The sequence below is a fragment of the Gavialis gangeticus genome, unplaced genomic scaffold (genome assembly GCF_001723915.1).
Source record: "Gavialis gangeticus isolate Ggan-Ray unplaced genomic scaffold, GavGan_comp1, whole genome shotgun sequence".
Lineage (NCBI taxonomy): Eukaryota > Metazoa > Chordata > Crocodylia > Gavialidae > Gavialis > Gavialis gangeticus.
In genome coordinates this window covers 129,471,268-129,483,218 of record NW_017728992.1, presented here as the reverse complement: position 1 = coordinate 129,483,218, position 11,951 = coordinate 129,471,268, and the positions used below count along the sequence as shown (strand labels likewise).

At 44.2% G+C, this 11,951-nt stretch overlaps 1 protein-coding gene across 1 annotated transcript in view; it reads left to right on the top strand.

Annotated features, from left to right (window-relative positions):
- The window catches only part of ARFGEF1 (ADP ribosylation factor guanine nucleotide exchange factor 1), a 153,114-nt gene that overhangs the window by 5,334 nt on the left and 135,829 nt on the right, over positions 1-11,951 (top strand). The window contains exons 2-3 of the mRNA XM_019527763.1: positions 4,813-4,969; positions 5,929-6,075. Of these exons, the coding sequence (XP_019383308.1) occupies positions 4,813-4,969; positions 5,929-6,075 (304 nt within the window). The remainder of the gene's footprint in view (positions 1-4,812; positions 4,970-5,928; positions 6,076-11,951) is intronic.

Below are 11,951 nucleotides of genomic sequence, written 5' to 3'. Positions count from 1 at the left end.
CTGGGGGTCTGATGGATAGACCAGGACTTGTTGGGAAATAATTGCGTGTGGGAGGGTGGGCAGGGGGAAGGCTGAGATTTGGCAAAGGAACTAGGAGACAGGTGTTTGGACGGAGAGCACAGCTGGTAGAATTAGTGTTCTCCAAGCACAGGGACTGGTGTTGGGATGAAGAAACGGAATTAGGACAAACTGGAGGGATTATGCATCCAGTCTTGCAGGTATGTTGGTGGAAGGGTCTAGTGAAATTCCTCTTCAGAAGTTAAAATGTAAACTAAGATTCCTGAGATCAGATATTTCTCTGCTGTCCACAAGCATCTGTGAAATGCACAGGTAAACTGAACGTGCATTATGATAGGATTATATGGTTCATGGGGCTTCCTGCTTGATTCATTGTACAGGATTGGCCATGCTCTGGGAATAAGTCAGGGTTGTATTGTGTTGAGTATTTGCTTGATTTCTACATAAACTGGAAGGTGTATAATGAAATAAGCTGGAAAAGACCATATTCTCATGGTTTAAACGAATGAATGCTGTCTTGGAGGGTTTGGGTTCTATCCCTGCCACTGCCATAGGGTTCCTGTATGGTGCTAGTCGAATTTTTAACCTTAATTCTTGTAGGCAGCCAGTAATTGTGCCCTTCATTTTTTCTGGGTACCTGACTTCTCAGTTCTCACTTTTTAGTAGTCCTTAATGCCCTGAAATAAGTGTTTTGAAAGCTAACAAGGCTTTTATAATGCCAAATACTCTGCAAAAAATTACACCCATGTTTTTTCTATTTGGGCATCTAAAATTAGATAGTTCTGACCAAAAGCGTAGTGCTTCAATTCCTCTTGGGAAGATGGAAGTAATCATCTCACAGCAGTGTTGTGAAAAGAATTCATTGATTTTTCATGGAGAACTCAGATTCCATAGTGAGGAACACCACAGAAAAGTGTGGGAGGGAAAAGTAGTAACTTATCTTCATATAAAGCTTTGACTGGTTTGTAGCAAATAGATTATATTATAGTAAATAGGAGTGCATGTTGAGCAATAAGGAGGAAAAAAATACTGAATAGTTGCATATTTAGTGAGTATCATTTATCTTGTCCCCTGAATTGAGGCAGGCATTGCTTAGAAAAATAGCCATGATGCATAAAGGAGCCACATCAGAAAAGCACAAGCAATCTTGATTCTGGCATTTCTGAACTTCACAGTGCTTCACCTTTCAGCCTTAACGTCTTTTTAACATAGGGGTTTTATTTTGGGGGTTTTTGTATAATGTAGATAACACTTACTGTGATCAAGCATTTTTCTAAATAGATACAGTAAAACTTAGATTCTTCATAACCCTTCTGTAAGACAAGGGTTTGTGAAATAGCTGGAGGTGCATGTAGCTGCAGGAAGCAGCTCTGTGGGACCACAGCAGTGATTTAGCTGTTTGCCACAGCTTCTATTTCAAAGAATATGCAAGATTGCTGAAGAGCTCCAGCTGATCAGAAAAACAGTGCTTTTCAAATAAAAGTCAAAGCAGTCGGTTTCACTTCACCAATCCTTTACAAATTGCAAACGGCTCAAAGTTCTGCTTATTTTTTTTTTATCCTCAGACATATCTAAAGTATCTTCTTCAATAGCCATTACTGCTTTGGAGGACCAGTTATTTGGGGGTGAGGTGGGGAGAGGGGGATACATGACAGTACCCTGTTCCTACCCAAGGGGTCCTTTCTAGAGGGAGAAAACCCTCTAGGTACCATATTTACTCAATTCCAAGATGGTTTCCTCTTCCCTATTTTTAGCATGGGGTTGGGGGGGAGCCTCTTGTCTTGGAGTCTGAGTACAAGAGGTGGGACGGGGAGCAGCTGTGACCCTGACCTCTAGATAAAAAGAACCTTGAACTGCTACTGCTGGTGCCCCTCTCCACTGTTTCTGCATCCCCTGCCCCTTTTCCCACCTCAGCTTGAGCCCTTGCTGACCCCCCCTGTTCCACCTACACTGCTTACCTATAGGGGATGGGGTGGTGCTCCATGCCCCAGGCTGCACTAGGGACTGAGCCTGCTGAACCAAGGGTGAGCTGGGGTGGGCAGCAGGCAGGGAGATGGGAAGGGGGACAAGGGCCTGAGGCTGCAAGTGGGGGACAGAAGTGATGTGGGGGGAGTGCAGGTTGGGGGATGAGGCTGAAGAGGGTGTCTGGCACAAGAGGAGGATAAGTGCTGGTGGCAGGGGGCAAACTTCCTACCTTCCACCATCTGGCCCCCCCTACTGCCTGTCCTCCACTGCCCCACTGCCTGCTTCCTTATTTCTTCCCTGGCTGCATCCCCTTCCACCACTTGCTCTCCACTGCTCCTCCACTGCCTGACCACCTATCACTGCTTTCCCTTATTCGGTGGTGGTGGGGACAGATGTTGGACAATTTTCCAATAACTAGATTCCATACATGGAAAATTATTACAAATGTATAAGTTTTCCATGTATAGAGTCCTAATTACTGAGGAATCATCTTAAATTTAGAGTTGTCTTGTATGCAAGTAAATATGGTATTTCAGAGTGCTAGGCCCGATGAATCTTTTTTTTTCCTTTCTACATTTTAAAATTCTATATTTAGCAAGTATGATTATCCTTTTAACTTTTTCACTTTGGGGTATTTCTATAGCACTAATCCAGCACTGCTGGGTCAGATCTCCTCCTAAAACCAATTTAGGGAAACCAGGGGCAAGGAAAGTTTGCCCTTCTCCTTAACTATTCTAGGCTGCATTGAAAGTAAGTTGTTTGTCCGTTGGAAGAACCTGCTACGGTGGTTCTCAGCTGGGATACCACAGTAAGAGTGGCCAGGTAAAACTGCCCCACACAGTCCCCTTGAGTTAAGGCTCTCTAATCAGCCTAAACAAGTCAATAAATCTTCATGGTTCCTGATCTGGCATCCCCTGTATTCCTGGAAACGGGTACGGGTGGAACCAACCCATCTGCTTCTGTTTCTAAAAGGAGTGTAGGAGGTGCTGAACAGGTAGAGTTGTACAGCATGAAGCAACTCCTGTGTGCTTTAGGCTGATTAGAGAGCCCCAATGCAGGAGGAACGTATGCATGTGGCACTGCCCTTCCCAAGCTGGATGTGCAACAGGCATGAGGGGCAGTTTCATTTGGAGGTAACAGAACTTGGCTGAGAAGCACTGAGGCAGCACAAACCTGGGTGTGCTGCTACATTTAAAAAAGGTAGAGGAGATCCCATGATCCTGAAAAGGTTGAGAACCACTGCTGTAGTGAATGAAGGATGCTATGTTCTTCACAGAAGCTGTGCTGAAAAACAAAAGTGTATGTTGTAACTAGTTTCCAAACTCCATTATAAACTGTTTGGTCTGTATCAGTTGTCCTTATGGCCAGCTTCAGCCCTCATTCATGGCAACCTCCATTCCTTTTTGTTGTTAGCTAACTATGAACCCTGAAGTTTCTTAGCTATCAGCAGGAGCAAAGGCATTCTGGGGGCTGGGTCCCATTCAAATACTAAAGGCATGCATTGAAGCAAGCTCTTCCTTCCCACTAGGGGTAGGGACAGAAATTACTCATAAACATATATAAGTGATTGGAAACTGGTTTGCGTCTGTAACACAACAGAAGTTCAGCCCACATAAACCACTTTCAAAATGGCCAAAACCAGTTTAAAATAAACCTGTATGGATGTAGTATCAGACTTAACTGATTTAGGTTAAATCCATTTACTGAACTTCTGTTCCAGCTCCCCTTCAGTTTCAAGTTAACTTGCAGTCCTCCAGCATCCCAGGATGCTTTGCATCTCCCCTGCAAACCCCCCTCGCAGGGTGGGCTGACTTGCCTTGGCCCATGCTGGCTGGCCTTGGCCCATACTGTCTGCTCCAGCCAAGCAGGGAAGCATGCTCTAGTGCCCTCTAGCTTCTGATCTGGGCCACTGCAGGCATGTGGCTGCATTTCCAGAACCAAAAGTGATTGTCTGTTCACTTGCTTATTGGTTCAGTCTATACACAGTTTACACTAACCTGTGATGATTGAGCTGATTCAGCCATGGGCTTTTTGACTGTCTGTACTTAGCCTAGGAAATGTGCCTAAAAAGTGTGAAGACATGCTAGAGTCGAGCCTAGCTGAAGATCATATCTAGAGAGGAGTGGAGCATCTTTTTGATTATTCAGCTTGCTTTTTAAGGCAACTACTACACTTCAAGTAGTAGAGGTTTCAAGACTTAGAGCAAGTAATCCTGAGCATTTCCATCATTTTCTGAGGTCCTATTTCTGTGGCACATGCCTACCATGCTGTGCAGAGAGGTTCACTGGGATTTTTTTTTCCATTTTGAGTTATCTACACTTCTTTTTCTTCCAGTATGGCTTGATTGCAGATACCTGAGATCTGAGGTAGACATGCTGTCTGCCATTTGGCAGCCAATATGTACCTTTCAGAGTCCTACCAGAGGTGGAAAAAGATTCTGATATCCACTTCAGAGGGCAGGCCTGCCAAGCAGGTCCAGAGAGGGTTACTAAATGGTGCACAGTCCTTCCTTCCTCCCCTGCCCCATTCAGTATGTTCTATCTGCATTCAGAAGAAACACATTTGTCTCCAAGCCAGCAAGAGCAACTGGAGATTTACTGCTGCAGTCAGTTAACCTGCCTGATCCAAAAAACAAAAACACCCCTTTCTAGGTCAGACTGATATCTACATATATGTTGAAGTCATTAATAGAGTTATAACTGCTTTTGGAAAGTTACTTTCTTGTTGTGTTTCTGGTAGTAGTAAAATCACAAGAAAACTAATATTGTGATAAAGAAATCTTCTATCTGGACACTTAAAACAGTCTAATAGTCAAATTATTCTCTTTAGTCCCCCTCATGGAGAAGCAAAGCCTGGTTCAAGCACTCTTCCACCTGTGAAATCAAAGACAAGTTTTATTGAAGCCGACAAGTACTTCTTACCATTCGAATTGGCATGCCAGTCTAAGTGCCCCAGGATTGTTAGTACATCTCTTGATTGTTTACAGGTCTGTATGGAATTAAAGGTCTAACTGTACAATAAAACCTTGTTTGGTGTGGAGGGGTGGGGACAGGTAAATATAAATAAGGCAGAATGTATGAATGTATTTTTTTTCTCTTCCTGCTAATGTATATCCAATGGTTCCCCAAATCAAATTGAATATGATTTGTCAGAGATGGGAGGAAAGGGTATGCAAGTATATAATTGATAACTAAAACTAGTTAATTCTACACTAACAATACATTAGTCCCAGTCTTCAACCTTGTATATTAATGTGCATATATAGAAGCTTAAACCTATTACAGAGTTAGTTTAAGACTACCAGAGAAGTATAGTTTTATACTCTAACCAGACTAAAATATTTTAAATTTGAGGCTTATAGTTCCAAAATGTGAAGTGTTTTTTGTTCTGTTTTTTTGGCCCCCCCCGATCTTCCCAGCATGCAATGCAGATTAAATTTGGTCCTTTAACGTATTTTCAGAACAATGGCAGAATTTTTTTCTGTAATCAGGCCACCCAGGAGAAAGGACTATGAACTCTGAACCCAGTGCATGTACTTGCATCCATAGGCACATGCATATCTTGCCAGTTGACTGGCTTGGCTGCTTGTCTACACAAAAAGTTTACTTTTAAATATAGAGAAGTTTGGGTTTTTTTCAGATACCATATGTAAAATGGTAACTATCTGTATATCTTCTGAGTTGCTCGTAGACTCCTGCTTAAAATTTTGTGAGCTGTTTTTATTTGTTAAACTAAATTGAACTTCATGGTAAGTGGTGCAGTTTGATAAAAATGTGATGCTTCTAAAGGCCCTTAAAATGAAATTTAGTGGGATTTTAGATACATTGTACTGGTCTAATTGTCCTATCTAATTTCAGTTGTGCCATAACTGATTCTATGTATTCAGCTACGCACTTTCGGTTTTTAAGCTTGCTTTATTTATCATGTTTCTTCTTTTTCCTCCAGAAACTTATAGCATATGGGCACTTGACTGGAAATGCTCCAGACAGTACCGCTCCAGGCAAAAAATTAATTGATAGAATTATTGAGACAATATGTGGCTGTTTTCAAGGTCCTCAAACAGATGAAGGGGTTCAGCTACAAATAATAAAGGTAATTTGTGATCAAACAGCTTCAAATGAATATGTAATGACCAGAAATTGTGTGTGCTCTTGAAGATTGAAAACATTTATTTGGAAAGAGCATGTTAGTTTTTACCTTCTTTATATACTAGCCAAGTTCTCTTTTCTAAGGTGTTTCTATTCGTAGCATGCTGAAAGTCTGTCTCTCTTTTTTTCCCTTTCTCACCCACTGTCTCCTGAGAAGAGTCATAATTATGATGTTAAGAGCCTTGTACGCAGAAATCTGGGTGGAATTTCACTCAGTCTGTCAGCAGAGCTTTTTAATTGTATGGAGGAATTGTTGTCAAGTGACATGGCACTTGCTCCCAATGGGGTCTTTTTATAATTAAGGATTAATCAGATATAAATATGCATAATTATCATTAAGGTTGACAGCCAGTTCTTACTGTGGTAGTTTTGGCCTGTTGTCATTGACCCATGCTTGCAGGAGATCTTGTGTTTTTCTTTTCAAGGCTGACACAAGCCTTCAGTGCACTTTCCATAAAGAGAGGTTTTCAGGGGGGATCAGTTTTGGTTTGTTTTTTGTTTTGTTTTGTTTTTTTGTTCTCCTCATCACAATAATATTCCAAATAGTAGTATTGAAAGAGGTCATCATAACATGTTGCTCTGATAATAGGCTTGATATGTTGTGATTTAAGAACAGTAAGGTGACAAAAGAATAAGTAATATATTGTATAGAAGTTAACTAACAGTTGTTTCATGCATAAGTATCTGCTAGTGTCAACATTGCTTACAGGGTCAGAACAGCTCATTCTGCCACAAGGGGAGAGCTTTTTTTTTTTTTCCCCTGTTCCCTTTCAGTAATTTCTACCTTGGTGGATTTTTTTTTTTTTTAAGACTTCTCTGGTTGGACTGTTTCAGGTTCTCTATTCTCCCTGGATAAAAACATGATGATTTTCTATTGGTACTTTTAACTTGGGTGATTTAGTTTAATTTTTTTTAGTAATTTGGAACCTGTTGACATCCTTCATATGGTAGTGTGAAGCTGTTCCCTTTTTGTTCTGGATTTTTCTCTCCTTCAGTGAGTGTTTATCAGTTACCTACCCGTCAGGCTTGTTTTACTAGGGGTAAGGGGCAATTCAAGATTTATCTGAGACATCCATCACATAGGCAGGCAGGCATGCGCACACACACACACATCCACACATACCCCTCCCCCCCACCATCTCCATCTCTTCTCCCTCCAAAAACCCCCACCTTTATCAGAATCTAAAGAAGATAGTTGGAACTGGACAAAAGATGGATGTATAGGTTGATGTGATATTTTTTCATCTCTGCTGGGTGTGTGATTTTTGTGTATTGGGTAGTAGGGGGTACACCGTTTTTTGTTTTTTTTTGTTTTTAAGATCTTCTTCTTGGCCAATACCAATAGCCAATTTATTAAACAGCCATGTCAACCAGTACCAATCCAATAACCAATATTTAATATATTTAGTGCCATTTCTAAGCATGGGGATGCTGATACAGGAGACATGGCAGCACTTTAATTAGAATGGCTCTTCCCCCTGCCTTCCTCCCTCCCTGACCCTGCTCCCTAGAGGCGGTGGAGTGCTGCTGTGATGGTGGGGATGGAGTGGGGTTGAGGCGAGCAGTGCTGGCTGGGGGAGGGAGGACCTTCTCTGCCCCCCACCCTGGTCCTGCTTCTGGGAGGTGGCAGCGGGGTTAGGGTTAGCAAGCTGCCCATCCCCACTCCCCCCGTCATTCTTGACAAGCAATTTGCTAGTATTTGATCATAGGAAATGTATTTAACATGTGAAAGTAAATGTTAGAAGAGCCTAAAATAAAGGAAATTGGTGTGGAGTTCATAAGTAAATATAAGAATATGAAATTAAGAACTGATCCCTAAAGACTTTTACGCTTTTTTTCTCTCCTCAGTTCTATCTTTGCATAATCTCTAAAACAAAAAATGCATTGTTTTAGTAACAACTAAATAGCAGCTGGAAATCCTAGATACAGAGCTAGGTACTGTACAAACTCAAGAAAAGGCCAATTGCTGACTTAAATAGCTTAAGCTTTCTGACGAGACATCAGATAGGACAAGAGAACATTTAATATTGGGTTAGCATGATAGGCTACGGGTTAGACTGCTTAATCCTTGTCATGGATTTTTTTTGCTGTTGGCATTGTGGTAAAGGAAAGTTTTTTAAAGAAGGGTAACGAGGTAACTTTGTGGAGTTTGTGTAGAGTTTTTTTTTTTTTTTTTCAAGCATATGGACAATGGAAGTATGTTTGAAATAATAAAAAGTGACTTGGGGAGGCTGGCATCATGGCCTTAGTTAGAAGTAGGGGTAGATAAGCGGAAATTGAAGGTAAGTGCCTCGTTTGATATGATAAACAAAGTCAAGTGAGGGATCCAAGGAGGTGGTGACACTAGGAAAACAGTTTTCACAGCAGCTTTCTGAGTGAGTAGGAGCTGGGCACAATTGACTGTGACAAGTGAAGAAAAAAGGCTCTTGTAATAATTGAGACATGACAGTAGAGCCTGTATTTGTCTGTAGAGGTTCCGTAAATATTTAAGTTATGTCTGGAATCTTAGATTGTAGAAATAATTTATGTGGGATGAATCAAAGGAAAATCCAAATTAAGGATGGACAGGCTAGATGGCAGTATTATCCATAGTATTCAGAGGGAGATGTAAGAAGTAGGAGGTATGATCTGGAGGTATTTTTTTCAGCCTTTTTTTCAGCTTGTTAAGTTTTAGGTTAACAGCTAGATATCCACAGATACTGGCAGACTCCTGAGAAGACTCCAGCCAAGAACCCTTCAAAAAGTCCAACCAAGAGCCCTTCAGAAAGTCCAGCAGTTTACCTCAAAGTAGTCCTTCCAAATCAATATGATTGCTATTTACAATATAAATACATTAATATAGCTATATTACTCGTCTATAATTGATCAAGTACAAAATTCTGGGCTATTTTTGATGAAAATAGGGTATCGGGCCTTGGTTCAAGAACCAATCCCCCATTTATAACATTGTTTCTCAGAAAATTGGTTCCAAGTTGCAATGTTTTGACTTAAGATGGGGTTTTCAGGAATTAATTGTGTCATAAGTCTGAGGACTGCCTGTATGAGTCATAATCTTAGTTTGGGATCAAAGGGGGCAGGAGGGTGAAAAAACCCCCATAGCTCACCAAAAGCATCCGGGAATATCTCCTAGCTAAAAGGGAGGTGCACACCTAATGGAAGGGAGGGGCCATCACCAGGGAGGATTATACTACGGTTGCTCGGGGCTGCAGGGGGCCAGTCAGGAAGGCCAAGACGGAGATGGAACTGGGACTAGCTTCCCGGATCAAGGACAACAAGAAGTCCTTTTTTAAATGTATAGGGGGTAAAAAGAAGGTTCCCAGTAACGTGGGGCCCCTGCAGGACAAGCAGGAAATTTGGTCGTCACACCAGACGACAAAACTAACATATTTAATGATTTCTTTGCCTCCGTTTTCCTGAGTAGGGACCGGAACAGCCACCCCCCCTCTGGGCCCCCCCGTTACACCCCAGGGGAGGTGCACCTAGGCCAAGGGTTAGTGAGGAACTAGTTAGGGAATTTCTGGAGGGACTGGATGTATTCAAGTCAGCTGGTCCAGACAATCTCTACCCTTGAGTACTGAGGGAATTGGCTGAGGTCATTGCAGGACCCCTGGCACGGCTTTACGAGCACTCGTGGTGCTCTGGTGTAGTGCCAGAGGACTAGAAGATGGCCAGTGTGGTTCCCATCTTCAAAAATGGGAGGAAGGAGGACACGGGGAAACTATAGGCCAGTTAGTCTCACCTCAATCCTGGGCCAGCTTTTTGAGAGAATTATTCTGGCACAAGTTCACGAGGGGCCAGCAGGGAAGATTATGCTTAGGGGCAACTAACACAGGTTCATTAGCGGCAGGTCCTGTCAGACCAACCTAGTGGCCTTCTATGACCAGATCACCAAATCCTTAGATGCAGGGGTAGCAGTGGACATAGTCTTCCTAGACTTTCGGAAGGCCTTTGACACTGTCTCTCACCCCGTTCTCATTAAGAAACTTGGGGACTGTGGTGTTGACACCTACACAGTCTAATAGGTCTCCAACTGGCTGGAGGGCCGCACCCAGACAGTGGTAGCGGACAGGTCATTTTCGACCTGGAGGGATGTGGGCATTGGGGTTCTGCAGGGCTCGGTCCTTGGGCCTGCACTGTTCAACATCTTCATCAGTGACTTGGACAAGAGGGTAAATAGCACCCTGTTCAAATTTGCTGATGACCCTAAGATGTAGGGGACATGGACATGCTAGAAGGAAGGAATAGGCTGCAATCAGACCTAGACAGGTTACAGGGGTGGGCGGATGACAATAGGATGGGATTCAACACCTGACAAGTGCAAGGTGATGCACCTGGGGAGGAAGAACCAGCACCATACCTACAGGCTGGGGAACTCCCTTCTTGTCAGTACAGAGGCAGAAAAGGATCTTGGAGTCATCACTGATGCCAAGATGAACATGGGCCAGCAGTGTTGGGATACAGTCAGGAAGACCAACCGCACCTTGTCATGCATTCGCAGATGCATCTCAAGCAGGTCCAAGGAGGTGATCCTCCCCCTCTATGTGGCACTGGTCAGGCCGCAGCTGCAGTACTGTGTCCAGTTCTGGGCGCCGCACTTCAAGAGGGATGTGGACAACATGGAGAGGGTCCAGAGGAGGGCCACTCGCATGATCAGGGGGCAGCAGGGCAGGCCCTACGAGCAGAGGCTAAGGGACCTGAACCTGTTCAGCCTCCACAGGAGAAGGGGATCTAGTGGCCTGTTACAAACTAGTCAGAGGGGACCAGCAGGCATTGGGGAATTCCCTGTTCCCCCGAGCACTACCAGGAGTGACCAGGAATAATGGTCACAAGCTGGCAGAGGGTAGATTTAGGCTAGATGTCAGGGCGGCTAGGATCTGGAACCAACTTCCAAGAGAAGTGGTGTTGGCTCCTACCCTGGGGGTCTTTAAGAGGAGGCTAGATGTACACCTTGGTGGGGTCGTTTGACCCCAGTACTCTTTCCTGCCATGGCAGGGGGTTGAACTTGATGATCTGCTCAGGTCCCTTCCGACCCCAGAAACTATGAAATTATGGGCAGCAGGCAGCACATCTGAATTTAGAGAAATGATCTAGGCGGAATCTACCTAGAGATGATAGTTGAATTTTTGCTTGCAAATGAAATTACTTAAATGTATATAGAGCAGTAGTCACTAACCAGTCTGGATCGTGGAGTCTCTGACAATATATCTCAGTCTGGGGGAGCTGAGTGGCCACACAAGATGCAGAGCTGCAGCTGCTCTGGGAGTGGTATGATGCCACGTGGGTCCTACTGCTGGCCTGAGATGTACCTCCTGTGCCAGGGCCAGGCCAGATGAGTGGGATGATCCCCTGCCATGCTCCCTGTCACTAGGTGAGCCGAGCCTAGTGGGAGGATTGGAGCCTGCTGCCAGGCAGGCAGGGGGTGCAGCTCAGCCCAGCAGCAAGATGCATGTGGCATTGCACCACTCCCGGGGCAGCTACAGCAGGGCTTGGGGTACAAAGCCCAGCACGCAGTGGCAGCCGCCTCTGCCCCACACACAGACTGGGGGGGGAAGTGCCCCCTGGTCCTTTGCCAGGGTGTGTGCAGTGGTGGGAGCCACGCCGCCCCCTCCCCCCCCCCCCGGCGCGCATGCCTGGATGAGCCACCTGGGCTTAGATCCTCCCACCACCTGGCCCAGCCAGTGCCCCACTCCTTCATCAAAGTGGGGGCCTCAAACTGCCCTGCCCATTCCCTGGCCCCTCAGACTGACCTGCTGGGTGAGAGAAGGGAGGGTAGAGCCTGGGCTGCATTTTAACTCAAAGTGATCTGTTGAAAAAGATTAG